The 26,820-nt window shown below is 43.4% G+C and overlaps 1 protein-coding gene across 6 annotated transcripts in view; it reads right to left on the reverse strand.

The window, feature by feature from the left end:
* Window positions 1-26,820, reverse strand: part of ATP11A (ATPase phospholipid transporting 11A) — a 133,174-nt gene that overhangs the window by 28,434 nt on the left and 77,920 nt on the right. For all 6 annotated transcript variants that reach the window (XR_016019502.1, XR_016019503.1, XM_088793670.1 and 3 more), the window contains exons 6-17: window positions 24,887-25,015; window positions 22,259-22,362; window positions 21,717-21,767; window positions 19,184-19,248; window positions 18,465-18,546; window positions 17,064-17,214; window positions 15,756-15,953; window positions 13,034-13,207; window positions 11,641-11,804; window positions 9,823-9,894; window positions 7,674-7,747; window positions 2,187-2,290 (exon numbers count right to left, since the gene is read on the reverse strand). Coding sequence is in view for 4 of the 6 variants with exons in the window: in XM_088793670.1 (XP_088649796.1) it covers window positions 2,187-2,290; window positions 7,674-7,747; window positions 9,823-9,894; window positions 11,641-11,804; window positions 13,034-13,207; window positions 15,756-15,953; window positions 17,064-17,214; window positions 18,465-18,546; window positions 19,184-19,248; window positions 21,717-21,767; window positions 22,259-22,362; window positions 24,887-25,015 (1,368 nt within the window). In the remaining 2 variants the exon portion in view is untranslated. The remainder of the gene's footprint in view (window positions 1-2,186; window positions 2,291-7,673; window positions 7,748-9,822; window positions 9,895-11,640; window positions 11,805-13,033; window positions 13,208-15,755; window positions 15,954-17,063; window positions 17,215-18,464; window positions 18,547-19,183; window positions 19,249-21,716; window positions 21,768-22,258; window positions 22,363-24,886; window positions 25,016-26,820) is intronic.

The raw sequence follows: 26,820 nt of genomic DNA on the forward strand, positions 1-26,820 counted from the left end.
TAGCAGGGAAATAAATAATAAAATCAGGGCCATCAAAAGGTAAGACTTTGTTCTTTTCGATTGACAAATAGTTACATTTTTTTTTAGGACAGTCATGTGCAATTTTATGAACACTAAGTGATAATTCTAAAGTAACATGTTTTCCACGGAGGTTTGTAATACAGTTTGATCTTATTAGTACTCACTGAAGGAAAACGAAGCAAGGTTATTTATCAAATCTATTGGATCCACAGAAGAGTGCAAGAAGAATCTAAGAATAACAAATTCTCTACTCTGTAGGATCCTAATTCTGGATGTCACAACACACAGAGAGTGTGTAACATCAGTCAGTGAGGCACAAGTAAATTGGACTTTCAGAGCCTTAAGGGGCCATACACGGAGCACATTCATTCTGTCAATGTATTACGTTAGTTTGGGCTTTTAATAATCGGAGTGTGCCTGTCCCTTCCCCCCTCTCTGGAGGGACGGTCACAGGGAGATGATCTTCTGCCCCCTCAAAGAAAGTGTTATCAGATTTCCAGGGGCCGAGAGGAGGCTCATGACATAATCTGAAAGAAATGAGCACCTTCCCCTCATGAGATGCAGGTAGACAGGACGCCTGAAGCCATCTTTAATGTCAGAAAGCAAGTCATTAAAAAGAGCTAAAAGACAAGTCTAAACCTAATTATAAGGGAAAATGACCACACAATCAGGAGACGTACCGTGGATTAGAAAGTCCGTGCTGCCTGTACCCACTTCTGCAGAAACTTCTAGATTAGGAGACATAATGCCATACTAATATGCGATGTAGAAACACTGAGTTTTAAAGTCTAGATTTTTCTGAGGCACAGGCAGCGGTTGTTTAGACAGCACACACTGAATTCCAGTGTTGGTGCATGAATTTCCTTTCGTTCAGATATGACTTTCCTCGGAAAGAATGGGAGGGGTGGATGGGAGACCCTAGGGGCAGAGAACATCCTCCCCCGTCCTGGGCAGAGATCCCAGGGGTCCACAATGAACATATTCTGTCTAGAGCCTATGCTGCTTAACTCATGTGGTTATCAGTGCGGCCAGTGTCACACAGCCACCTGGCGACAGTGGGACGAGGCCTCGCTGTCATTTCAGACGCTGTTTTGAAGTGACTTGTAGATGATTCAGGGGTAACCTTCTACACCCTCTCTTAAAACTCATCGCCTGTAAATGGACTACCTTCTGTACGTGTACACTTAAGTGCTTAAAAGAAGTCTTTCATCTTCCATGCCAACAGGCTCCTCACCTCTGTGGGTAACGGAAATTAGTGACATTATTACTTTCATGATCCCACACACAAAAGGTTCAATCATCTTAAACCTGCAGCTTATTTATTAATTCCTGCTCGTTCGACGGCAGCTGCTTTGTTTGACCAGTAGGTGTTACCAGGCATTTTAATAAGAACTTGAAGCCAAAGGATTTTCACTACAGCAACGTTTAATAAAGTGTAAAATTGTAGTAGCTGCTGCAGGCAGGCATGGTCTCAGGATAAAAAGGGTGCCTCTGGGACAATAGAAAATTTTAACGCTATATGTTTAGAGTAAAGCAGGGGACCGTGCCAATGAAGAGCCATACAACTGACTTAGGGGCTGATGTGAACGGGAGGAGGGTGGTTCTGTGTCAGAGATGCACACAGCCTGTCCCAAACCCACAACAGACCTTGAAGAGAGGAAGCTGGAGCCCTGGGGGGTCAAAAGCTCAGATGTGTTGACCAACTTAACAGTGTTGCCGAAGTTATAGAACAGACTCAGCTACATGCTTCAGAACGAGATGTGGGAAGAAAACCAAATAGGGAAAGTCACAACGAAAAGCCTAAGTGCTCACTGATATTTTTTAAATCAATCACTAAAAATCCTTCAGGATAAAGATCTAATACAATCATCACAAATGCGCTTATCATTTGAACCCCCTAAATGTCAACCATCCAACCTACGCCCCATCTCAAAATAAACACATGCCAATAGTCTTCTGAATAAATGTTCTGGAAGGCAGTGCACAGATCAAGAATACCACCTGTGTGGAAATCAACAGGGGACTTTTCCAAGCTCTGTACATGTGGCAATTCTGACTTCTAAGTGTATCTTAGGGAACAGAACATGGCATTCTCAGTCAGGAGGTTTGCGCGCCCAAAGCAGGAGAACAAGTATGATGTTCGTCCCCTCAGCCCCCCATCTCACCACAGCGTTGCGTTCCACTCGGGATCGGATCTGATCAACTTTGCCCTCTATCACTCGGGGAAATATTGAAGAATCTGCTCCTTTGCAAAAGAGATAAATTTCTCCTATAAAATGAGAAAAAAAAGTTGTTTAATTTAATCATAATATGGGGAAGACTAAATTCTTTTTCAAATTATGCTGTTATTAAGAAACAAATACAGGGTTACCAGTGCCGAGACTGTGGTATAGGAGATTTCAATTGACTGGTTAACATGCAAAGTCAGGAAAAAATTAAATCTACAGATTACCCCAAAGCTTCAGTTGATTCCTGCACCTTAGAAATCTCACAGGAAAGCCAGGAAAAACACTGGCTCTTGAGTGTCCTTTTGTCACATCTACTCTCTCTCTGGTTAGAAGAGGAGGAATAAAATGACCTTGGGACCAGGGAGGGGGTAAGGGAATGAAGGGTGTGGATGACCCAAAAGCGGAGACAAGAATTTGCCGAAATACTGGGAGGTGAACATCAGACCCCATTAGAACGTGATGCACCTTGATGCAGAACACGGCCCCTAGGTCACCCTTCGCATTAACGAGAGTTCTAGGAAATGTCTTTTATCATTTTTGCCCCACACCTCAAGTCATGTCCCAATTACTTCGCACGTATTTGTGCTGTAGAGGTGTGCTTGTCTTCCTCAAGATGAAAAGATTGTCTCTTCCAGATAAGTAGGGGGAGATTCTCGAGTATGTGACACATAGGAGAACAAGATGAAAGGCACCAGCAGGGACACAACAGGCCCCTGGCATGCAGGGGCTCCTTCTCTTTCAGTGAAGAATCTTCTTTCTGGCCTGCACAGTCATGTGGCACTTTGCCAGGGGAGTTTTGTTTGTGTTGGGCTCACACCACGGTGGTCCGTGACAGCAACTGCAGAGCCAGGAGAAGAGGAACTGCCACGGTGACTCACGTTGTATTCTTACTTTGTCTTCAGATAGAAAGCTTGGATGCTTGAATGCTGAGCTCCCTGGCCTGCGGCTGATTCCTAGAAACCCTAGATGCTGACGGCCCTCCGAAATATATCCCGGAAACCAAATCCAGAGGCACCGGGACAAGCTGGATATTGTTCCATTGTAGCCAACTCCCTCAGGTGGGGTGGATCAGGAGGGGCTGTTGGGAGGCACATTCCTGGGGCGATGGCTTGTGAAATCGCACCAGTTGGTCTGCACCGGAAACCTGGAACAAAGGTCCGGTGCAGGGGAAACGTGTGCAATTGTGTAGGCATCTTCTGGAGATCGTATTTCCTGCTCTGGTAGATTTCTGCTCAGTGTTGCTGGGCCATGTTCCCAGTTCTCTCCCAACCTTTGCTCAGCCATAGCTTACTTAGCTCTATGTCCTGGCGACACAGACATCACTGGATTCCATCTTTCTGGCCATATGTTGACATTACCCTTGGTTTAATTTTAGGACTTGCATGAGCATAAATGGTCAGCTAGCATGTGGAGCCTACCTTGGCTTATTTCCTTGATACCAGAAAGAACTAACTTCTGTGATATACACACAGTGAAAACATTTAAAACACAGTACCATTTATGCTCATGCAAGTCCTAAAATTAAACCAAGGGTAATGTCAACATATGGCCAGAAAGATGGAATCCAGTGATGTCTGTGTCGCCAGGACATGGAGCTAAGTAAGCTATGGCTGAGCAAAGGTTGGGAGAGAACTGGGAACATGGCCCAGCAACACTGAGCAGAAATCTACCAGAGCAGGAAATATGATCTCCAGAAGATGCCTACACAATTGCACAGGTTTGTGACCTGGGGCTCTTAGTCATATATCAACCAGTCTGATGTCAGAATCCATTCCCGACTATCAGACATTTTTTCTAGCCAATGCTCGTTAGTTATTAGATACAGTTTAGAACAAGAATTGTAGTCCAGAGAATGTAATGATATTATACATTCTTGAACAATAATACATTTTCTTTCCCTAGGAAAATCATGGATGACTCATGGTAATGGCTTGTAAATGGCTTAAGTTTCCGACTGTCTCAACTTGTCAATTCCTCTATGCCCACTTTAGATATGAGAGAAATTCAGCCTTAAGATGGGTGAGGAGAAGCTTCAGCATAGAAATATCCAGAGTATAAGACAAAATTTAATCTGCAAAGGACTAGAGCTGACAGTATTTGGCACCAGCTTTAGATTCTGCTTTTCCAGTTTTGTAAACAAGCAAAAAGCTACTCACCCAGGGCGGTGCACACATGGATGATGTTATAGTAACCTAAAACAGTACACAGGTGACGCAATCCCACCTACAGCAGCACACACAGGTGACGCGATCGCACTTACAGCACCACACACAGGTGACGCGATCCCACCTACAGCAGCACACACAGGTGACACAATCCCACCTACAGCACCACACACAGGTGACACAATCCCACCTACAGCACCACACACAGGTGACACAATCCCACCTACAGCACCACACACAGGTGACACAATCCCACCTACAGGAGCACACACAGGTGACGCGATCCCACCTACAGGAGCACACACAGGTGACGCGATCCCACCTACAGCAGCACACACAGGTGACGCGATCCCACCTACAGCACCACACACAGGTGACACGATCCCACCTACAGCACCACACACAGGTGACACAATCCCACCTACAGCAGCACACACAGGTGACACGATCCCACCTACAGCACCACACACAGGTGACACAATCCCACCTACAGCACCACACACAGGTGACACAATCCCACCTACAGCACCACACACAGGTGACACAATCCCACCTACAGGAGCACACACAGGTGACGCGATCCCACCTACAGGAGCACACACAGGTGACACAATCCCACCTACAGTGCAGAATGCTGTGGGACTGAGGCTCAGCTCTGACTGCTACGTGAAGAGCCCTCAGAAAGAAAAGCAAGGTGTTAACTGGCTGCAGCGGCTTATGGTTTCCAGGCTCCCCTAAAGGAGTCAACCCTCCATTAGGTTGTAAAACCAGGGCAATTTGTGTCATCTCTGGGGATGTGCTACTATGTAGTAAACAACTTGTTGAGTTGTTCAAACTTCTATTAAAATTAACTGATGGAGTGGCCAGTTCAGAAGGCATGGCAGTCCCGTCGTAAGCCCGGCAGTTCCTCAATGATGCCTTAGAAATATGTAGACTTCTGCTCATGGAAGGGATCTGCTAATGATGTGAATGCCTTGGGCGTAAATGCTCCTATTCCAGCTTTTGGGATGGACCTTTTTGATGGTAAATGGAGGTTGTTTATGAAGGTTCCTGGTATCTACAACCAGCAGTTCAGAAGAATGCATAGGTGGGGCAGAAGACCATGTGTGGGTAACTGATGCATCACTTCCTGAGATTGTAATCAGTACCGCAGGCTCAGGAAGGCTCCGTAAGCATGATTCAGCTCCTAGACTTCACATTTGTAAGGGGGAAGACGTCCCAAGGCAAAAAGATTTCCACAATTTAATGCCTTTCTTCTGGATAACTCTGAATGGCTTAAACTCTCAGGAGAGTGTTTCATCAGTGCACGGTAGAGTAACTTTCTGCATTTGGGTGTCAGCACATCTGAATTTGATTCAAATGCCATGGGGTATATGCTTCCTGTTGATCCTACAGGCGAAATCTCTGTTTCCATGTGTATGGGCAGCATTTATATTATAAATTATTTTGTGCCCCGTGACACTTAGTGCAAGTGTCATTGGCAGAGCCCACTCATGTTCACCACGTTTGATAACCTAGTTTAGAGGTGCAGGAAGCACACAGATAAGAGAACCAGCTCTGAGAGTTAGCACAGCTCCCAGAGCAGCCAGAATGCCTTTACCAGGCTCATTATGCAGCACATAGAACCCAACTCCTTGGAAAATGACTCACAGGGTGCTGCTGAAAGGTATGCCGTCAGCAACCTCACAATGCCTTCAATGGTTTTAGAAGAATGTCACGCCCGGGTGTCATGCGGGGTCTCTGCTCCCGCACCCCGCACAAGAACACAGGACATGGTGAGCCCAAAAAGGAACACGCACAGAGCCATAGGTAGGGGAGTCATACCACTATATTCTCACTGGCGGCTGGGTTGGAGACGCAGGAAGCAGGAGTTACACTGTCCGCAACCTGCCGTCCACTTCTCTGCAATCCGCAACCCACACTCTGCTGTGGTAACTGCAATCCGCGCTTGCTGGCTCAGCCACCATCCTCTTGCTAGCCCCCATTTTCTGCTAGCGTAGCCACAGCAGTTATACTAGTGGCCAATGGCTCACTGGTTACAGCTGACGGCCAACTAGCCACAGCTGATGGCCATTTCCTAACTGAGCCAGCACCTTTCCACGTGAGGCCGAGAGCCTGGAAACTGCACTCCTGGCTCTGTCCCCACAAAGAGAAAACAAAATATAGCTGGTTCCACCAGAAGAAAGCCAGAATGGCTCTGGTTAAGAAAAACTACATTGTTTACTTCCCATTGACATGAAAATCTCTCAGCGTGAGTGTTAGATAGCGGCTGACATAAAATTCCCCAACATGCCCTCAGATCACTATTTTAGGCTGAGTCTGTTTTGTTCCGGTGTAGTGGCTGCATTTGGTTGCTCACCAGGCAACTTTCCAAAGAGATAAACACAGCCTGGTATTGCCCGGTTTTAAGAAACCAAAAAGTATAAGATCCCACGTCTCTTGATAAAATGCCATTTTGAAATTGCATCAGTAAATTAAATTTAGCAGTATTTACTGAGCACTCAGTAGGAGTGCTGTGGTGAGTATATTGTCGAGAAAAATAATAGATTCTGCATTTAGGATGCTTTCAGACTAGCCAGGTCAGAAGACGAACAAACAGCTTATCTGACTGAGGCAACCAGGAAAGGCTTCTTAACCAGGTGTCCTTGGATAGGTGCAAACAAGCAAGAGGGCCTTCCAGGTGGAAAGTCCCCACCGGGTAGTAGGCCTCCAGGTGGAAAAGTTCTCACCAGACAGAGGGCCTCCACATGGAAAGGTCCATGCAGAGCACATTTGGGATGGCCTGGGAACGACAGATGGGAAGGCAATTCAGGGCCTCAATCAAAGACCCGGGCGAGGAGTGGCTGCCTGCTGCAGAACAGCAGCCCCCAGGGACAAGCAGGACAGTCTTAGGAAGGTAGCAGGATGGGAGAGAGGCAGAGGCTGCAGGTGAGAGACCTTCAGGAGCAGGTGCTGTGTGAGAAATGAGAGGGGGATAAAGGCAGACTGCAGGACTTTAGTGGAGGGGAAACCGAAGGTGACTAAACCTGCCAGCCTGAGGTGCGGGGGGGGGGGGGGGGGGGGATGGGACCAGGAGGCGCTAAGGGGCTACGTCACCTGTCACTGCTGTGAGAAGTTGTGTGACTTGTACTTGGGGCATCCATGCTTTTTTAGAAAAAAAGAATCAATGGTTCAAACCTTAAAGCTCCTAGAGAATGGAAGCGTCAGAATAAGACACAACCACAATGTATAATTTAAGATATGGAAAGAAAATTCCTACCTGTAGCAGATCTTACAATTACACTCATTCTCCTTCTTACTGAGTCAAAACTCAAAATTTCCAGCAATTCAAACCTGAAACAGAGATTAAAACTTGTTTTGAATACCCAATTGGCTCCTTACGTCATGAAATCTGGGTACTTCTCAGCCTTTCCACAGCTGAATGTCTGGGGTAGTCCTCTCCCTTCCACACACAGTCCTTAAAAAAAAAAAAAAAAATCCCCTCCTTCCACACTCTACCCCCCACCTCTCCCTGGAGGACATGGCTGTCAAGCCTCTCTTTGAAGGAGGAATCTGGAAGTAGGGCGGTTTACTCCACAGACAAGATGATGGAAAAGTCTGGATTCATGTGATTCGGTTCCTTGCTGCTGGCACCAGCACCCTGTGGGGAATGGAGGGAAGCCAAGCCCAGGCTCCCACCATTCGCATTGCCTGTCTTCCCCTGTCCCACAGCCCAGGGCACAGAAGCTCAGGGGGTTGGTTCACTAAAAACACATTTCTTATGCGCTAATTCACTTTCCTAAATTCTGCTGAACACAGACCCACAGGTTGTATCCGAGTCCTTTAAGTTGATAAAAATCATTATAAAAAGCAAAGAAGGCTGGTATTTAATCAGCTTGTGCAGATTCACTATCAGAAGACTCATGATTTCTGTCTGGTGTTTGAAATATTGAAAATAATTCAGCCACCCCTGACACTACCTCTGAAAACTCTAGGGTCTAGCGTCCCCAGCCGGCAGCTCGGAAGTGACTGTGCAACTTCTGCGATGTCAGTCCTCGCTCACAAGCTGGGAAAGGGGTTCAGAACAGGCCTCCCCAAGAGGTGCCACTTTGGCATGTGAGTTCTTTTGGCCTGAAACTCTTACCTCTCCCTTAAAGAATTTCAATTAGACGCCTTGCCCATAAAAACTTTATGGGCAAACTTCTAATTATTAAACATCTGCTCTTCTTATTGTCTTCAGAATGACCTTCCTCCCCTCTGAAGCCCCAGGGCATCTTATGTCATCCTGAGCTCAGAATGTCACATGTACCTCATTTTCCCTTTCTGTCTCCGAACCTCTCTTGGATGTGGGGTTCCCATATATACACATGTAATTAAATCCGGTCATTATCTCTTGTTAATCTGTCTCATGTCTATTTGATTAATAGACCAGCCAAAAGACCCTAGAAGGATAGAGGAAAGTTTCTTCCTCTCCCACACTGGTAACAGGGCTCCCTGTGAATTCCTCAGCACCACTGCAGTGTGTTATAATTTCAGGAGTGATCCCACCTGCCTTTTCAGTTGGAAACCAGAGCCTGACAGCAGTAGTCACTCTGCCGCACCCCTTCCCCCGTCCCCCGCAGTGACCTCATAGATCCTAGAAGTCCCCAGCACTGCAGGGAGGAGCTCTGGCTACGCCCCTCTAGGACCCAGCAGGCAGATCTGGATTCAAGGGGCTCACCACTCCCACTAAGCTAGGGGTTTATTTTTCCTAAGAAGGAAATTTTAAAATCTAGTTTTCTTGAGGCCATGATCACTAAATCTTATGCTCTTTACCACCTGTCCTTGCCTATATCTATTTCAGCATATTTATGTTTATTTATAAAGAAGAGATGGACAAGCTAATCATCTGAATCAAAACTCAAGATAGACCGTTTGCCTCTGGGAGCAGTACTTTTAGACAGACAGTTCCTAAAAATCAAAAGTATATGGGCAATAAAGACTTGAAAAGTGAAACCGTCCAATGTCCAGCTGGTTAGGCCACAGCGTAGTTCCTCACACTGGTTTCCAGAGGACACTGCTCCATGGCCTGGGAGCCGATGCTCTGAACACAGGATTCTGTGCTACCCTCTGGGGAAGGTACTTATTCCTCCGCCTCATGGAAAGTCAGAGTGGCTGGGGGCGTGTTAGAATGTACTAGAAACTTTGAGAGCTCATATAGTAAACCTGATTTTAGGTGGCTTAACCAAAAGCCTATTTGATGATGCAACACCATCCCACCGGCTGTATTCTAACTGTCCAACTCTTAAATTTCTCTAGACATTCTTGGGGTTGTTACTGAGAAGAAGTTATGGGAGGAATACAGAGAATATTTGGTTTTTCCCCCAGTGAAAAAAACTTCGTAAAAACAACTATTACCATCACAATTTAATGTATAGTAGTACCCTTACCTTTCAATGTCATTGTCCCTGTTTAATATCTCCATATAATTGTCCTTTAGTCTTAGGTATGTAAAACCAAGTCTGCAAAGAGAAGGCAAATCCAGCAGTTAATTTGAAATTCTGACATTCCTTTTTCATAGAATACTTCTGTTTTACATTTGGTAAAGCTTTCTCTTCAAAAAAGAAATATTTCTGGTAAAAGAGAGCTAGTAAACTAAATTGTAAACTTAAGAAATTTATTCACTATCTCAAAAAAATTCTCCAAGAACCAACAGAATTTCTGACTTAGCTCACCCTCTCAAGCACCACATTGATGACGTACATTCTTACTGGTAAGTGTTAACAGGTCTCAGAAAGACAGTAGCAGGTCTGTGGATTAGTCCCTGTCTTTACTGACCCATTTTTACTTACTGATCAGTGGGGGTTGTTTGGTAGACGTTACATGTCAGAATTAAAAGGACACAGAGAAACTGTTAATCTCCAGATCAATTCTCATTTTACTTAGATGGACTCTACAGCCCAGAGCAGGCAGCCAGTCAACCAACGTCTGCAGAGTACTTAATCTATAAAACACACATCCACTAGCATACACGTCAGGTGCTATGCAGGTATGTGCTAGTAGTGCAAGGAAGAAAAGGGCATGGCTTCTGGACTCAAGGAGCTTACGGATAATGGGAGGTGGAAACACATCCTTTTAATACAGCACGTAGCCATAATAGTATGAAGGCGCTATAGGACCATGTGGACAGGGCATCTACCTGACCCAGGCAGGAGCTGGTGGGGCAGCTGAGGGAAAGGCTTCTTTCTTGGAAGGTGAGTAGAAAGACAGGCAGGACAGCCTGCCCTAACTTCTGATACCTATGACTAAATGTGGTTCAGTTTCTGAACTCTCGTTTTCCAAGAAGAAAGAAATCTATCTTTGAGAAATCACTCCTATGCATGTGTGGATTTATACGTGTAATAAAGGCCCACAGCGATACAATTTACATAACTGAGGTCACTATTCAAATTGCATGGGAATCACATGTTAGTTTAGTCAACAATAAAAACATTGTTGTACTCAGATGAGAGGTGTTCAAAGTCCACTTATCCAGGATAGTAAAGAGGGAAGATTAGTACTTTTAGTATTAAATTAGAATTGTAAGCTGTGAGAATTGGAAAAACATTTCCCTGACTTGAAATTATGCCACATTCTGGAATATTTAAAGTATTTTTCCAAGTTTGCTTAAAATGTCATATGTCATGAGGCAGCAGGAACTCCCAATAAAGACCTTGAAAGAGGTGCAAGAAGCACATAGACTTAATACAAAGAAAGTGAAGCTAACAGTAAGGAAACCCCAGTATGCCGGCTTCATCCCTTTCCATGCTGTGGGACTTTGGGAAAGTTGCTTGACATCTCTGGGCATCAATTCTCTAGGATAGATGAGGAAGACTTGTTGTAAGGGTGGTTAGGATGGTTCGCATCTTTATAAGCCTGTGATTATTGAGAATGGCGTCTAACTTATCGCGGAGGTGAGGAAGAAAAACTACCCATATAAGACAGTGATAAAGACTCTGGCAGCAGGTAACAAGGTGATTCTAACACCATGGCAGATTGTGTTCAGGACGAACCCACCTCCACCAACATGAGGTCGAGGAAACACTGAGCACAAAGGCAGTACCTGCTTAGCCCACCCCTCAGCAAGCATCCCGGGAACACGGGACTGACTCAGGACACTTCTAGTAGGAGTCCAGCAGGAGTCCATGGTGGGGGTTTAAAAGGACTCCGAGATCAGATCAGCACACCCCTCTCATCTTATACAGACTTGCATGCAGCCAGAGACGTACCTCTGGACACCCTCGACTAAGGCCACCTCGTCAGGTGAGGACGATATGTACACACAGGATTTCCCCGAGTCTGGTGACTTCCTGGGCCCATCCACGTCATCGTCATCTTTCACCTGGATGGTGTGGCATAGACAAAGGGCCCGGAAAAACAGTTCTTCTCGCTCCTATAAAAATGCAATACAAAAACCCACACATCCATGGAATAGCAGCTTAAAGTAGAAGGAAAATAAACAGAAGACAATAAACAAACAATAAAGCAGGACATGCAGCTTTTAAGGGTTAGGAAGTTTTAGTTTTGCCTTCGGTGGTCAGGAGGTAGAGCGTAACTGTGGCTTTGGTTCATTCTTGAGCACTTCTGCAGTAATTGCGATCAAGACCACTGGGCTATGAAGACGGAAAGGAAATGAATGTTTAGGGAGGTGAGGCAAGGGGTTCAAGGTCACAAGAGGAGAACCCAGGGGTACTGACCTCAGACCAGCTGAGGCAGTACTGCAGGGCCTCTGGGAGCCTGGATTCCCTCGGGATTCCAGAAGGATTTCCCAGGGGTCCTGGGATGCCCCTGTGCCTAAGGGGGGCAAGCAGGGCCAGAATGGCATCACATATGCCAGGTGGAGAGAGTTCCAACAAGTGGCAGGAGGGTGCAATGTCTGTGGAACGCCTCCGAAAGGCCACTGACCACCTGCCCCTGCCCTCTGAGATGGGGGTGAAACAGTTTTTGTATCAAAATGACCTGAAGTAAACGTAGCTGGAGATACGGTGTACTGGGTCCCAAAAGGCTGTCACCACACAGTCCACTAAGGCAACCTACCCTTGGTGCCCTAGGCGACTCCACACAGGGCTCTGCAGCCACCAAGCGTTCTGGAATGGTCTCCTGGCTGACCACTGACGAGACTCACGGTCCCCTCCTGGAGACGCTGAGATTTGGAGTCACAGTGCTCCGTGTATGTGTGTGTGCACCCACGTGTGTGTGTGTCCATGTGTACGTGTGTGCGTGCAGTGTACGTGTGTCTGTATGTGTGCACACACAAGAGGGCATGTATGCATGGGGTACATCTATGTGTGCACATGGGAATGTGTGGGGCACGTGTCTCTATGTGCTCACACGTGTGTGAGCCATTGCACATGCAGTTCACTTTGCTCACAGCCCACTGTTTGCCTCACTTGTCTTCGTTTTTAAAGCTGTTCCGAACTCGATGTGACTGGCCAGATCTACTGGTGGGAAATGGTGGCATCTCACCATTCTTCTGACTCCAGTCTCTAGAAAATGTGTGTCTTTTCCCTGGATCCCAGAACAAGAGATGACACTAGGCTATCTTGTGAACTGGGACCCTGACACAGTGTGGCGGTGATGGCCCCTGAAGGGAAAACACCTGCTGGGAGAGCAGCCACCTACCCTCCCACTGACGCCCGGGGAAGAGTCAATCATGTCAATGCCGGAAGCACCAGGGAGGACCTGCCCATTGCAGATGACGTGCGGCACGTAGACGTGGCCCTCGATGCAGCACTCCTTGAACTCCATGTTGTTCTCCGTGAGGGTGCCAGTCTTGTCTGTGAAGATGTACTCCACCTGTGGACACAAGACTGGGCTGGGTGGTCTGGCCAGGAACTCGCTCAGCCTTCTCAGACAGGGAGAAGGAGCAGCTCACTGCCTCAGACCCCAGGGCAGCCATGATTCCTAACATGAATGTTTTCCCCATGAGATGGACTTCTAGAGGTCTTACCCCAAACATACTCGTTTGCTGGGCTGAACTATATGCGTGCTGGATGATCCATCCTCCCCCCGCTTTTGAGTGGCCCACAAAGCCTGACTCAGGGGGTGGAGAGGAGGCCTTTCTCGCATCAGAAAAACGGTGGTTTTACTTTTCTCTGGATGCGAAGCGCAAAGAACATGGTGTCTCAGTCACCTCCCCATGGAAGGAAATGCTGGGTGGAGCCCTGGGGGTGGGAATAGACCTAATTCTTATGTAACAGAGAAATCAAGGCTATAGATAGGATTAACTTATTCTAAAGGTCTGGGAGGTCAAAAATCACAATACCATTTAAGGTTTTGAAGCTAAAATCCAAACAAAAGAACAAAACAAATTTCAGATAGAAAACTGTGAAAAGTGTAAAAACTACATCTAATGTTAAACCCTAAATTTAAATAAACTTAGGTTACATATTCCTCATGGATAACTGAAAGAAAGTGGGGGATTCTGGAACCTGTGCCACACGGTGGGGAGGTGGTTGGGAGAGCATGTATCTCCCGCTGTCAGACACCCGGGGGCCTGAGGGGCGAGGGTGTTGGGGGCCCAGTGTGCCCGTCCAGGCTCAGCACCTCTAATACAAAACTCCAGGAGACAGAAAGGAAGCAGAGTTTAACAGGATAATACAGTACTGAAGTGTAGGAAGCAGAAAAGACCTCTCCTAAAACCAGCTACTTGTTTTTCAGTGTGTCTTTTCACTTAGGCCTCTCAGCAAAATGTCTTTTTTGTCATAAATCCCACAGCAGAAAATGCCTTTCCATGTGTGCTGGGGTCTAACAAGTAAATTATAAGTAGAAAGTAGTGCCCTATGAATTTTTTTTTAAACAAGCTGCCATCCAAAAACACTTGCCCAAAACTCTGCTGAGCCTCTCCTCATGGTCTGGGAAATCAGCAACATGAATAAAATCTGCATCCGTGATATGTTGTTTGAAGTAAACGACACCCGACTTTTTTCAAAGTGAGGATCCACAATAATAATGAATATGTCACAATGTCTCCTCCCCTAAAACAAGGCTTTCCACAGATCTTTGGAGCTCCTGTGTTATAAAGTCACTCTTAGATTTACTCTGAGTAAGAATAATTTGCTGCACTGACTATCACTCTACATTTTTCTTGTTACAGAAAAAAATTCTTTCCTCCACGAATTTCTCAGGAATACACAAAATATACTGTGTATTATTGCAAAGGATATGAAATCCACAGAGGTAAAAATATTCCAGTACTGAGCAACCAAACTATGATTTGTGCACTGCTGACAGAGACAGTATTCCTAGAGGAATGCATTGAAAGTCAAACTCAGCAGCAAGCAACATATTATCTTTTAGTAACAAATATGTTTGACCCAAGGAGACAAAAGCAATATGAGTATAACCACCTATTTACAGACTGCTGTTTTAGGACCATAAGGGAGCAGATTTCAGCTACTAGTCTAAAACAGCTGTTTACAAAAATACTCCTCAAAATTTCTTCCTGCTAAAAAAAGAATAAATCCGTGGATACCAAATGCCCTTTCCTGCAACATAAAGGCTGGAAAAGGGTTAGACTAGGAGTAGTGGGAAGGGCCCCACTAAAGGCCAGAGAATCAAGGCAAGATCAGGGGGCAAGGTCAGGGGGCCAGGCCTCTCCTTAGCTGAGTTTGGGGCCAGGAAGACAAGGGTGAGCGGGGGCTCTGTCCTTCAGCCAGGTGGGGACTCCCCCTCCCCAGGCAGTTCCATTATATACTATGGTGGGTGCCTCATTTCCATTATCTTATTATTATGCCCATTTTACAGACTGAGAAGCTAGAGGTGCAGAGAGCTCAGCCCACCTGCCCCAGGCCATGCAGTTGTGGAGCAGGATTTCAATGTAGGTATTTTGAACTCCATAATACAGCAAGCTATTAAACTCCCTGAGGTCTCACTTTGCTCATCTTTATAAGGGGGATAACTGCCTCTCTGTGAGAACTGAGAAGGAATCAGGCATCAAAGCCAAGTGCAATGCCTATGTAGTAGGTACTCAATAAATGTTAGCTCACTTTCACCCCTTCACCCCGATTCACAGTATTAAAACCCAGAATGAGTACCACTTAGGCCATGGATGAGCTTATACCAACCCGTCGACGTAATTAGTTTTGCAAAACTTGTAAATATAAAAGTATTACCAACTATCATACAAATAAAGTTAAAAAAGAAAAAAAAGGACTGCTGTTGTCTTTCACCAGTTATAGGTTATATCTCTGTGCATGAATTAAAATGGAAAAGTTGTCATTTCCCCATCTGGATGATTTGCCTGCATGATACAAATCATTTAGAATCGAGATACCTGGGAACATAAAATGGAGGGACTCAACTGTCAACGGATTATGAAAGACAATTCAGGAGACACACTGACCTGTCCTAACTCTTCGTTTAAATCCGAGGTGTTAACCAGAGGCCCTTCGCCCATTTCCTCGTCAAACATTTCTTCATCCCAGGTGATGAAATATGAGCCGAGGAACTTCTGCATCTCCACGGTGACATACATGGACACAGGGATGATGTAATTGAACAAAACCATGAAGGCCAGGAAGTCTGTGAACGCCCTGAGAAACTGAGAGAACACTGCATTATTTCCTGCACCCACGCACCAACACCAGAACCATTTAAAACTTAGGCACAAATACACAAGTGCAATTGTGAAATACAAGTATTTCAAATCCAAACATAAGGCTTATTTGGGGGTGGTAGCAGCCATGGGTTACTCGTCTGTCACCTGATTTTAGTGCTGTGATGGGCCTTACGCTGGGAGCAGGCCAGCATGTCTGCTCTGCAGGGGGTAAGGATTAAATCACCTGTTAGACAGGCACATTGTCAGGAGACAGGAGACCTCCCCAAGTGTAGGCCAGCAGGAAACTTTACATTTTGAGTATTCCAAGTTTCCTTTGAGACTCTGACAAATGACCAACTGACTTGGTAATAATCAATAGATGCCAAAAATATCAGTCTGTTACAAATGACTTTTTTGTGTAGATCTGTCCTTATCTTCAAGCCATTTAGTTTTATGGGAGGCCCAACTGAACAGAGGAAAGAAGCAGGGACCCTAGTCTGGATTTGCACAAAGCCTCACGCTGTACTGAGTGAACATGGGAGTGGGTTTGCACCTGGCACAGGTCTGGACTGTGGGCCCAGTTAGAAAACTGTTTTAAGTAGAGGAGATTCAATGAAATTATTTTATTAATAATACACTGGTTGGGGGAAATACTTTTGATAAACATGGCCAACTGAATGGGAATCCCCTTAAGGAAAAATGAAGCCAATTCTTACCCTAATTTCCATATTATCGAAATTCTGTTTTTGTTTTTTTCTTATACTTACCATAGGCAAGTACCATTTATCTCACAATCATTAATGAGCTTCACCAAGCATCCTCTAAATATGGGACACTGCACTGGGTTTTGGAAACACCAAAGCATTTAAGGGGTATCCTTCTAAAGTTACTATGGGAACCAATATCTTTCCAGACTTCTATATTCAAACACACAAAGAAGGCAAGAGCAACCACTATATACAGCTAGAGAGGCAACTGATACTTTCAATGTCAATGAATACATTATTACAAAAATTTAATCAATCACAACTTCATCATGTTCTTGTACCCCATTTTCACAATAATGGCCTCCGGGGCATTTGTGATCACTGCAAAGGGAATCACTTTCCATACCAGGTTCCTCTGTCTTTCTGATTCGGTTTTCTGATTATACCACGGCTCATCTCGGAATGGTTCACTCTGCCACACATATTTCAGGACTGTATTTATCAGTGCTTTACTGATTAGAATGCAGAGGTACACAATGAGGAATACATTCATGGATCTAAAACACAAGACAGCGATGGTTACTTAGTTATTGCTTCCTGAAGAATCTAGAACTGTGCCTCATGTGTCAAGCTGAACACATTGCGAAGAAGCAGGTTAGGAATCGCACAGCAAAGACATTTAAAGACCCACCCCTCCAATCCATGGACACAGTGAAACTGCAAGCTCATTTCTATCTTAGTCCACTCTGTGGTCACTGGTGTGTGATTCTAGAGGCCACAAGGGAAAGAGCTAAGTAAAGGGAAAGTTTTGTAAACAGGAGAGAACTCTACACAACAACATTGCTGACATGGGTTTCTGCATGGTCTAGGAGTCTATCGTTTAAGGAACATCCAGAAATCAATTTCTTCTAGTATTAAGCATCAACCAATGAGTTCCAAATTTAGAGATTACCGCCACATGAAGGAAAGAGGGAGGGAGGGAAGTTAACACTAAAGAAAATGTCCTCTGTATAAGAATAATGTTGAATCCTTAGCCAATATCTTAGTGTATTTTGTAAAGGGGTGATTTTCTAATACCTGTCTATGAAAACTATTTGCCAATGTAGGCATCTGGAAACAAAGCATTCTTGCTTATAAAGAGCCGAATCTCCATTTTCATATTTGATGCAGCCATAGATGGACAGTGATCCAAGATCACATTTCGAGATCAACTTACGAAGAGCAGGCAAAAGACACCTTAACAGTCTTCCCCCAAATTTCTAAGTAGAACATAACTCTTTGTGAAATAATTTGTAACCGCTCAGTAGCCACTTTGAGTCAAGGATACACTTTAACAAGAGGCAAAGATGAGAAAATTCCAGGCCACGTTTTCTTACAAATTCAACTCTCTCCTTGACTTGTTATTATAAGGATTTTACTGTTTAATAAAAGGGAGATTCTGTGCTCTCTGCTAATGCTTTCCTTAGTAAAACACATGGTATTCAACACCCAAAGTTCAGAGTGACCCTATTTTGACCTTTTCAAGAAATGCTCTGAGGAGCTGCTGGGCATCTGCAAATGACTTGGAAGCAGGACTTTGGGGTGTCCACAGGAGGGAGCTTCGGAAGTGGGCTGAAGATGTGTGGCCATTAACATCCCCAGAAGGTAGGAGTCGATCTAAATAACCAGCTCTACTGTCTATCTAGACACCATGAAGAAACTGTTAATAAGGCCAAGAGGAAAATGTTTTCATATCTAGAGTGGTTTGTGATAGTTTTAAGTCACAGATTTTTCTACACTCTTCAAAAAATGGGGGACTGAACCTTACTTTTCTACAGCAGATCGTTTCTGGGATTTTGATTGATAATTTAATGCCATCTTGGTTTCCATGCCCGTGTAAATAGCAACACCTATAAAGTAGAAGATTAAATGTCAGAACAATAACACAATTGTATTTTGCCTTTGCATAGTAAATAACACACAGCTATGGTGAAAATGGAATTTTCAATAAAACAAATCATATTTTTCATTTCACTAGGCTAGCTAGCTGTTCATAAAGAGCTACACAACAGGATTCTTTAGACTAAAGAAATTCTTTTTTATTTCCTGCATAGAGAACAATCTGTACTTTTTCTAAAGTTCAGATTTTAATAAGTTGGGTTTTCCAACAATAGGACACATTTGTATATTTTTAAGTTGTCTCATTTTAATTAAAACATCAAAGATAACCCATCCCCAGAAGGGAGACACTAGCAAAGAAATACACCCTCTAAATGAAATTTGCTACAAAATATACTGTGTGAATTCTTCCATGGATTAACTTTATAGGTACTTAATATGCAAGCAATATCCTCAGATGCCATTGCTTGAATGGATTGTGGTTATACATCAATACTGTTTTTCTTAGGCAGAATTACCTCTGCCATGAAGTCCACAGTACCTCAAAGCACAAGAGGTGCTTTCATGGTACCACTGTGGATTTTAACTACTTAATGCACCCTTAATTTTAAGGCGATTTTAAAATAATTTACTGGTTAAAACATTTACCGAAGATTTTCTCGGTGTTCTTTAGCGTGGCTCCTCTAAGAAGCAAGTTTTCCGATCCTAATGGCCTGCAAAGGTAAAAATGACCAGAAACAGGGCAATGGAGAAATCAGGGGGAGGCATACCACAAGGCGAAATCAAGTCATTTGCCTAAGAAACTTCATTTTAAGAGGAAATCATCTAAACGTACATTTGCTTATATTTAGATTAGAAAATTTATCCTGGGTCCAGGTAAAGATGTGTAGTCTTTGCCTGTGGGAGCATAACCTGCTCTGCTGGAAGAACTCTGCAGAGTTCCAGGTTTGCGAGCACCTGCTATCCCGGGGCAGCACCTGTTAGGAATACAGGTTCCACGCCCCACCCCAGACCTACTGAGCCAGATCTGAAGGTTTTAATAACATTTTACTAGTGATCTCTTGTGAGGGTGGTGGGCTGACAAGTGGGGTCTCTGAACAGTATCATCAACAGCACCTGGTAACTTGTCAGAAGTGTCACGATGACAGATAAACCAGAAACCCGCTCCACACTGGCCTCAAGTTTGAGGACTGCTGGACTGGAGGACCCCCAAATGTTCTGGAAAATTGAAAGAGTGGTGTCTTTGACACATGTGGCTTCAGCTGTTTCTACCACATCCTCAAGGAGACCCAGGGCATCTCATGTAATATAGTCATACTTTAAAGATGAAGGCTGGGATACTCTGTATGCATTTATAAACACTGGCAGTCAAGTCCACAAAGGCCATCTGAATGCAGGCGGCCTATAAATCTGAAACAATCCATGCATTGCTATTTTGAGGGGAAACAGGCGACAACCGAGGAATTTCTAAATCATTCATGTAAGAACAAGCACTGCCCTAAACACTCACTTAACACTCACTACTAGTGAGCAACAGACAAAAATCTCTGCCTAGGGGTTCATATTCTAGTGGTTCCCTTTGCTGATGAGGTCATAATTTCTTCTCATTTCTCAAGAGTAAAAGAGTAAAAGAGAAATGAGAAGCAGAATTCAACTGTACACATTTTGCTATTGGAATGATTTCCCTTGGAAGGGAAAGGAAAAGAGTTGATAATGTTTACTGAAGTTTGCTTTTTTTCTTCGTTAGTATATTTACCTTCCTTTTACCATAGGAGGTTGAGAACCTACTGAACGCCAGAAACTTAGAATGTGTTCAGTACATTTAGCTGATACAGCTCAGGACTGTGCTCAGCAGAAGACGAGAAAGAAGGGGCTGCTCAGAGTGGAGAGTTGCCCAGGTCACACCTGACCTGACGTGTCTGCCCAGGGCCATCCAATGGTCTGTCTCCACACTCATTCCTCAGCCTGACAACCATGAAAGACAGAGCTACTGGGCCTGCACACTGGCTGTCTGGTTGTGTATAAGTACTGTCAGCCTCTATGAGCAACACTCTTACCATAATTTATGTTGAATGTGCTTATGAAAACAAATGGCCACTTTAAAAAGTGGCTCTGGGCAGTCTAAAAATAATTTACTTAAAAAAGTACTTTGCTTCTAGTTTGGACAAGAGGATGAAGAAATATGACCCTCAATGGATTAAGAACTTGGATATATAATTCATAACTGTCCACACCATAGATTTATAAACATCTTTAACTGCCAAAATACTGAAAGTGTGCTGAATAGTATAAATACTTAAAAAGTGAAACTAGAATTGCTATCAAAATACAAAGTATATTAATAGTTATCTTCTCAAGCTGCTCAGCATTAAACTTCATCGAAATATAAAGCTGAAAAGTCTGCAGTGTTTCCTTTTTCAGATTCATCCCATCAGCAATATGAATCAATCTAAATCTACTTACTCGTTCAAACACTAATTCTCATAAGACACAAAAATGCAGGTTATTTCTCCAAAGTAATTACAAATTACCTGTAGACTAATATGTATTTAGGAAAGACCATGGCAATGCCTCCATAAATTCTGAAAAGCACCTACTAACTAGCTGATGGATAATGATAAAATCATGCTAAGAAATGCACAAATTGTTTCCTTAAAACAAATCATTTCAGGAGGCTTACCTAAGTCTAGATGAAATCTAGAGCCAAAAGTGTGTCCCAGTAATGATTACGAGTAGATTCATACATTCTAATAAAATGGCCTCCAAGTCAGAAATCTTCCAACTTCATAGTTGAACACATACTAGTCTATAAATTACGAAAGTGTATCTCTAATGGGGGAAACCACACCCTCTTCCTTTGCCTTGGAATTGTTTGATGGGCTGCTGATCTTTCTCTGGTTTGAAAAGACCCTCAGCAAAATCTTGTGAGAGCTTCATTAGTTTGTTAACATGTACAGCTGTACACACAAGAGAAATCAGAAAACACTAGATACTGGACCTCTGGGAAAGCTGAATTCTACTTACACAGCCCAACAGAACAAGACCAATGAAAAACTCTTATCAGTAAAAAAAAAAAAAAAAAAAGAAAGAAAGAAAGAAAGAAAAAAAAAAAATCACTTTTAATTTAATAATAAAGAAATGACAATCCCCCAAAGTGTTTAGAAGAAGCACGGCGGCTCACCTCACCGCGGGGTCATTCTGATCGTTGTAAACATTTATGCGGCCCACAAACCTGGAAATAGAAATGTGAGGTCACTGACACGGCAGCAGCATGGGTGGGAGAGGCAGACCAGAAGTGCCCTGTCCTATACCCCCGCCTTCCTGTTTCTAAGAAATAAGAAAATGTGCACCCACGACCTGGGATTCTTTACTCAAAAGTACATCGGTGTGTGGCTAAGCCACTCTACCGTCCTCCCCCTTTTCTTCTTGTGCTTTCTGTTCTTAGTAGCCCATGACTTAAAATGATTTTCCTTAAAATCACTTCCTCACAATACAGAAAATGATTTTTTCTTCAACAAATTTAGTTCCATTAAGCCACTTCAAAAGTTTGTATAGATAGCTACAGAACTAAACGTTGCTGGACTGTGAAAATAGGTTAAGTAACATATTTAACTCAGTCTAGTTTTTAAGCAGTGGTGTACATTTTCTTCCAAACAATCATGCTGCGAGACTATTTGGGGTGGAGAGCGAGAACAATGTGTAGGGGACACCAATCCAGCTTACTTGTAGAGGTCGGGCTGGGGCTGTTCGCACTCAATGGTGGCATGCAGGCCATCTATATCTTCTTCAGTATGAAATCCCTTTGTGTCTTGAACTGCATAATGTGTCTACAGATTGACAAGAAACATGAATTCACAACAAAATGAGCAACACAAATCTAACAGCTGGTACCTCCAAGCCTAGGGCAGCAACAGCATCGAATTTTTTGTGCATCTAAATAAGTCCAATTACAAAGCCTGGTTAGCATATGAGAGAAGTGGTATAATAAAGAGATTGCAAATGTTAAAAAGTGATAGAATTATAGATAATGACTGTTCTTCCTATACCTACTAGGTGCCAGAAAGTTTTCCCATTCTCACCTAGTGTTCGCAACTCAAAACTAACTGCAATGCTGGGAATTCTTCTTCAAAACTGGACACTTAGACTTATCTGTCATGGTGATGACTATCAGTTAAGGGAGCAAATTTTAGGAGCTAAAATATTCCTTTTTGTTTATACAATGCCCTACTGCTTACAGAGAGTTGTCATCAGCATCGGAACTGCCCTCGGAGGACACTGTTTGGGGTATATGAGCTTTCTGCACAGCTACTCACTTCAGCTGAACCAAGGCCCCTCAAACCTTAATGTTCATCAGAATTCCCAGGAGGGCTTGTAACTGACTCCTGGGCCCCACCGGGGATCATGTTAGAAATGCAATTCTCAGGCTCCAGCCCCGAGTTTCTGAGGCTCTAGTTCGGAGGTGGGGCTCGAGAATTGCATTTCTACATTGATTCTAGGTCATGGCGCTGGCTGGGACCCTGTTTGGAGAACACTGGCCCAGGTAGTAGGGATAAGCATGAACAGGCCAGCTCGTCTTGGGAGGAGGAGAGAGGAAAAAAACACTCACGCATGAGGACCGGGTGAAGGAGAACACATCTCTAAATCTCCTCTAATCTTTCTGTCTAATGATCAAGTGTTGGACAAAGTGTGTAATAAATCAAAACAAATACGAGATATAATCAGGGTAGCAACAGCAGCAGCAGCAGCAGCAGCAGCATTTATAACATTTCAGGAGGCATTATTGTACATCGAGCACTTTGGGGAATTTTCTAACTATACCCTCACAGGAGTTCCTGGAAGACAGGCTTGCCCCCATTTTAGGAATGTGAAAACTTCAGAGGGGTCAGTGCCTGCCCAAGGTCACACAAGCAGAGCAGTGAACGTGACCAGTGCAGGAGTCCAACTCCCCCACTCTGCGTTTGAGGACAGAGCTCAGATCAGTCCAGCCCCTAAACCACACCAAAAGCACAGAAATGCCGTCAGAGGGCACACATTTGAGATGCTGAGCACCACACACAAAGGGCTGAAGTGGAACATGGATCCTAACATCTGCCAGTTCTGGACCAGGGTGACTGCCGTACACTTTCACCCTGAAAACAGTGATACACCTGGAGGCCTGGAATATACGTTCACTAGTGATGTAGGGACATGGTTGAGCTGCAACATCCCTCTCGCAGGAAGGGGTTCAGAGGGCAGCCCACCACCAACAGCGAGGGTATACATGGCTCTATTTATTTTGATTTATTATACATTTGATTTGTCCGACACTTGATTATTAGCGAGAAAGATAAGAGATTTAGAGATGTTTATTGTCAGGAAAGACGGGAACATAACCTCCCCACACTCCAGAGACCAGCAGCAGGTTACAGTGAACACGTGACAACCAAACCAAGGATTTCCATTCCCAGAATTACTGGTGCTTATAATTGATTGTGCCAGAACGTTAACTCTCTTGGGATATGCTACATAGAAATTGTGAAAGTAAATAACTCCGCCCCAAAAAAATCCCACAGGGATTTATACAATGATATCATGAATTATCCATAAAAGATTAACATATCTGGTAGTGTTTTTGCAAAGAAAATTTCTCTTTCCATCCTAGAAATTGTCTACAGTCATAGGTATTGCTAAAGCACTGTTTTAGAGTTGCAGTTTTGTGAGCTAATGCCTTAGAAATGGTAAATTTGAGTCATGCTCACTTTTAGAAACTCCTTAGAAGCTTTAGCTTTTTTAAATAATGAAATCCTTAAAATTAATAGTGATATAGTCTATTCTTTCATGATTGTTAATTAAAATTTTGTAGCATGAGCTACCAGTACAGAATTCCATACTGAATGTCAGAAATTAATTATAATTTCAGATACTAAGATATTTTAACAAAAAGACACTCATTGAAGTAACAGCGAGGAAAAATCCAGACTCATGTGTGACTTTTCACATAATTCCAGGGTAGTAAAGACACTAATTTTGACTAGTAAAATGAAAACTTTCAAAATTCTAACAATCTATGCATTATATCCTTAATTTGGTACCTCTGCTAAATGACACAACTAAATAAACTACATGAAGTTATTTCTGTTAACCTGAGATGATAGTTTGTTACAGACACTGATAGTGGGAAGAGAAAAGGAAAAAATAAGGAGAAAGAAGCAAAAGTCAAAAAACAATTTGGCCGGCACAACGCCCTGGGTTTTTTACTGTAGTCACTGAAAATACTGAGCTTCCAAACATGGTATAGTTTCTGGCCTCCCAAGCACAGATGGGGATGGAAAGTAAGGCCCTGTACGGGGTCTCCACTAAAAGGCATATTACTTTGTGACTCGATTCTCCATCTAAGCTGGCAGTTGTCACGTGGCAGGTCCCATCTCCATGGCTGCTGGAGAGGAAGATCAAGTCACAGGGGAAGGTCTCATCCTCCTTGACCATGACGATGTCCCCAACCTGCAGGACAGACAGACAATGCCATTACCTGAACACTTCCTCTGTGTAGTGGCGTTTTCTTTGCCTAAAGTATCAGTCAATAATGACATATATCATTATGGCATTTATTAACAGGAGGATATATGGACGTAAATAAGACTCTAGAGAAAGGTCATTTCCCAGGCATTCCGCCCAAACAGAGGACAGACCAGGTGAGGTTTCAATGTACCAATTTTATATCCGGGAAGCATCAAAGTGCTTTATGATTGAATATTTTGCAATGGAAACATAGACAAACAACCATAACAGGATTATCTTTGATTCAGCCCAAGCAGGATGAGTTCAAGTGTCTCATTAACCTGTCTGAGTGGAAATTATTACTGCACGGAGGCACTGAACAAAAACTAGGTGTTCTATAAACCAGGTATGGGAGTTCTAAGAGCTGGCCAAACAACAGAACCAAGACACCATCCAGATGACTCGAGCATGACTAAGAATAAAGCAGAAGTGGCAATCACATTGCAAAAACTAAAGTAAAAAAAAAAGTAAAAGTGAGTCACAGGATGTTTATCATATGGATTTTTAAGTAAGATGTAATCATCACAGTTTTTGTATTATCACCAAAAAAGGCATCTAAACAACCTCCCAGAAAGGCTTTTTTTTTTGTCTGGTCATGACTTTGGACTGTGTGTCTGGAAGGTATTTAAATGACCATCAAAACTCCAGAAATCAGGGTGACTAGCTAGTGGGTTCAAAATCCTTCCAATCACTTGGATGGTCTTGCTGCTATTTGCAAGACCCTCCCGGAATCAGGACATCACCATGCTTCTGTCTATACAAGTGGGGTTCCCTGTCACACCCCATTATGGTTCCAGCTGAGTGTCTGAGAACTTAAAATCAGAGTGTTCTTCTCCAAATAGACCTTTGGGTTTAGTGACATTTCTATCAAAATCCCAGCAAAGATCTTTGTAAATACAGATGGGCTTATTCTAAAATTCATGAAGAAAGGTACAGGCCCTAGAATAGCTACAACAATCTTGGAAGAATGACATGGGGAGTCACTCTGCAGATCTGAAAGCTTCTTATGCGGCTGCAGTAATCCGGCTGTACGGGTACTGGCAAAGGACTGGCCCAGAAACCAGTGGAACAGAACAGGGAACCATGCAACTGACCCACACAAATATGCTTCCTGACTTTTGATGAAGGTACAAAAGCAATTACATGGAGGAAGGATGGCCTTTCCAACAAATGATAGTAGAGCAATTGGGCAGTCATAGGCAAAATAGGAACTTTGACCTAAAGCTCACACCTTATATAAAAATTAATTCAAAATGGATCATGAACTTAAATGTAAAATGTAAAACTATAAACCTTTTAGAAGGAAACCTAGGAGAAAAACTTTGGGTTGCAAGGCTAGGCAAAGAATTCTTAAGCTTGACACTAAATGCACAATCTATAAAAGGAAAAATCAATAAATTGGAAAAATTTTGCTTTGTGAATACCCCATTAATGGGTTTCTGAAAAAGGACTAGTCTCCAGAATATATGAACTGTCAAAATTCATCAGTAACAAACCTCAAATAATACAGTTAGAAAATGGGTAAAAGACACGAAGAGCGTTTTTCACAGAAAAGGATATACAGGTGGCATATAAGCACATGAAAAAATAATCAACATAATTAGCCACTAGAGAAATGCAAATTTGAACCACACTGAGATATCAGAATGTCTAAAATAGAAACCAGTGCCAACACCAAGTGCTGGTGAAAATGTAGAGAAACTGGGTCTCTCACACATTGTTGACAGGAATGTAAAAAGGTACAGCAC

This window comes from Rhinolophus sinicus, chromosome 16 (genome assembly GCF_057876585.1).
Source record: "Rhinolophus sinicus isolate RSI-liver-muscle chromosome 16, RSI-T2T, whole genome shotgun sequence".
NCBI lineage: Eukaryota > Metazoa > Chordata > Mammalia > Chiroptera > Rhinolophidae > Rhinolophus > Rhinolophus sinicus.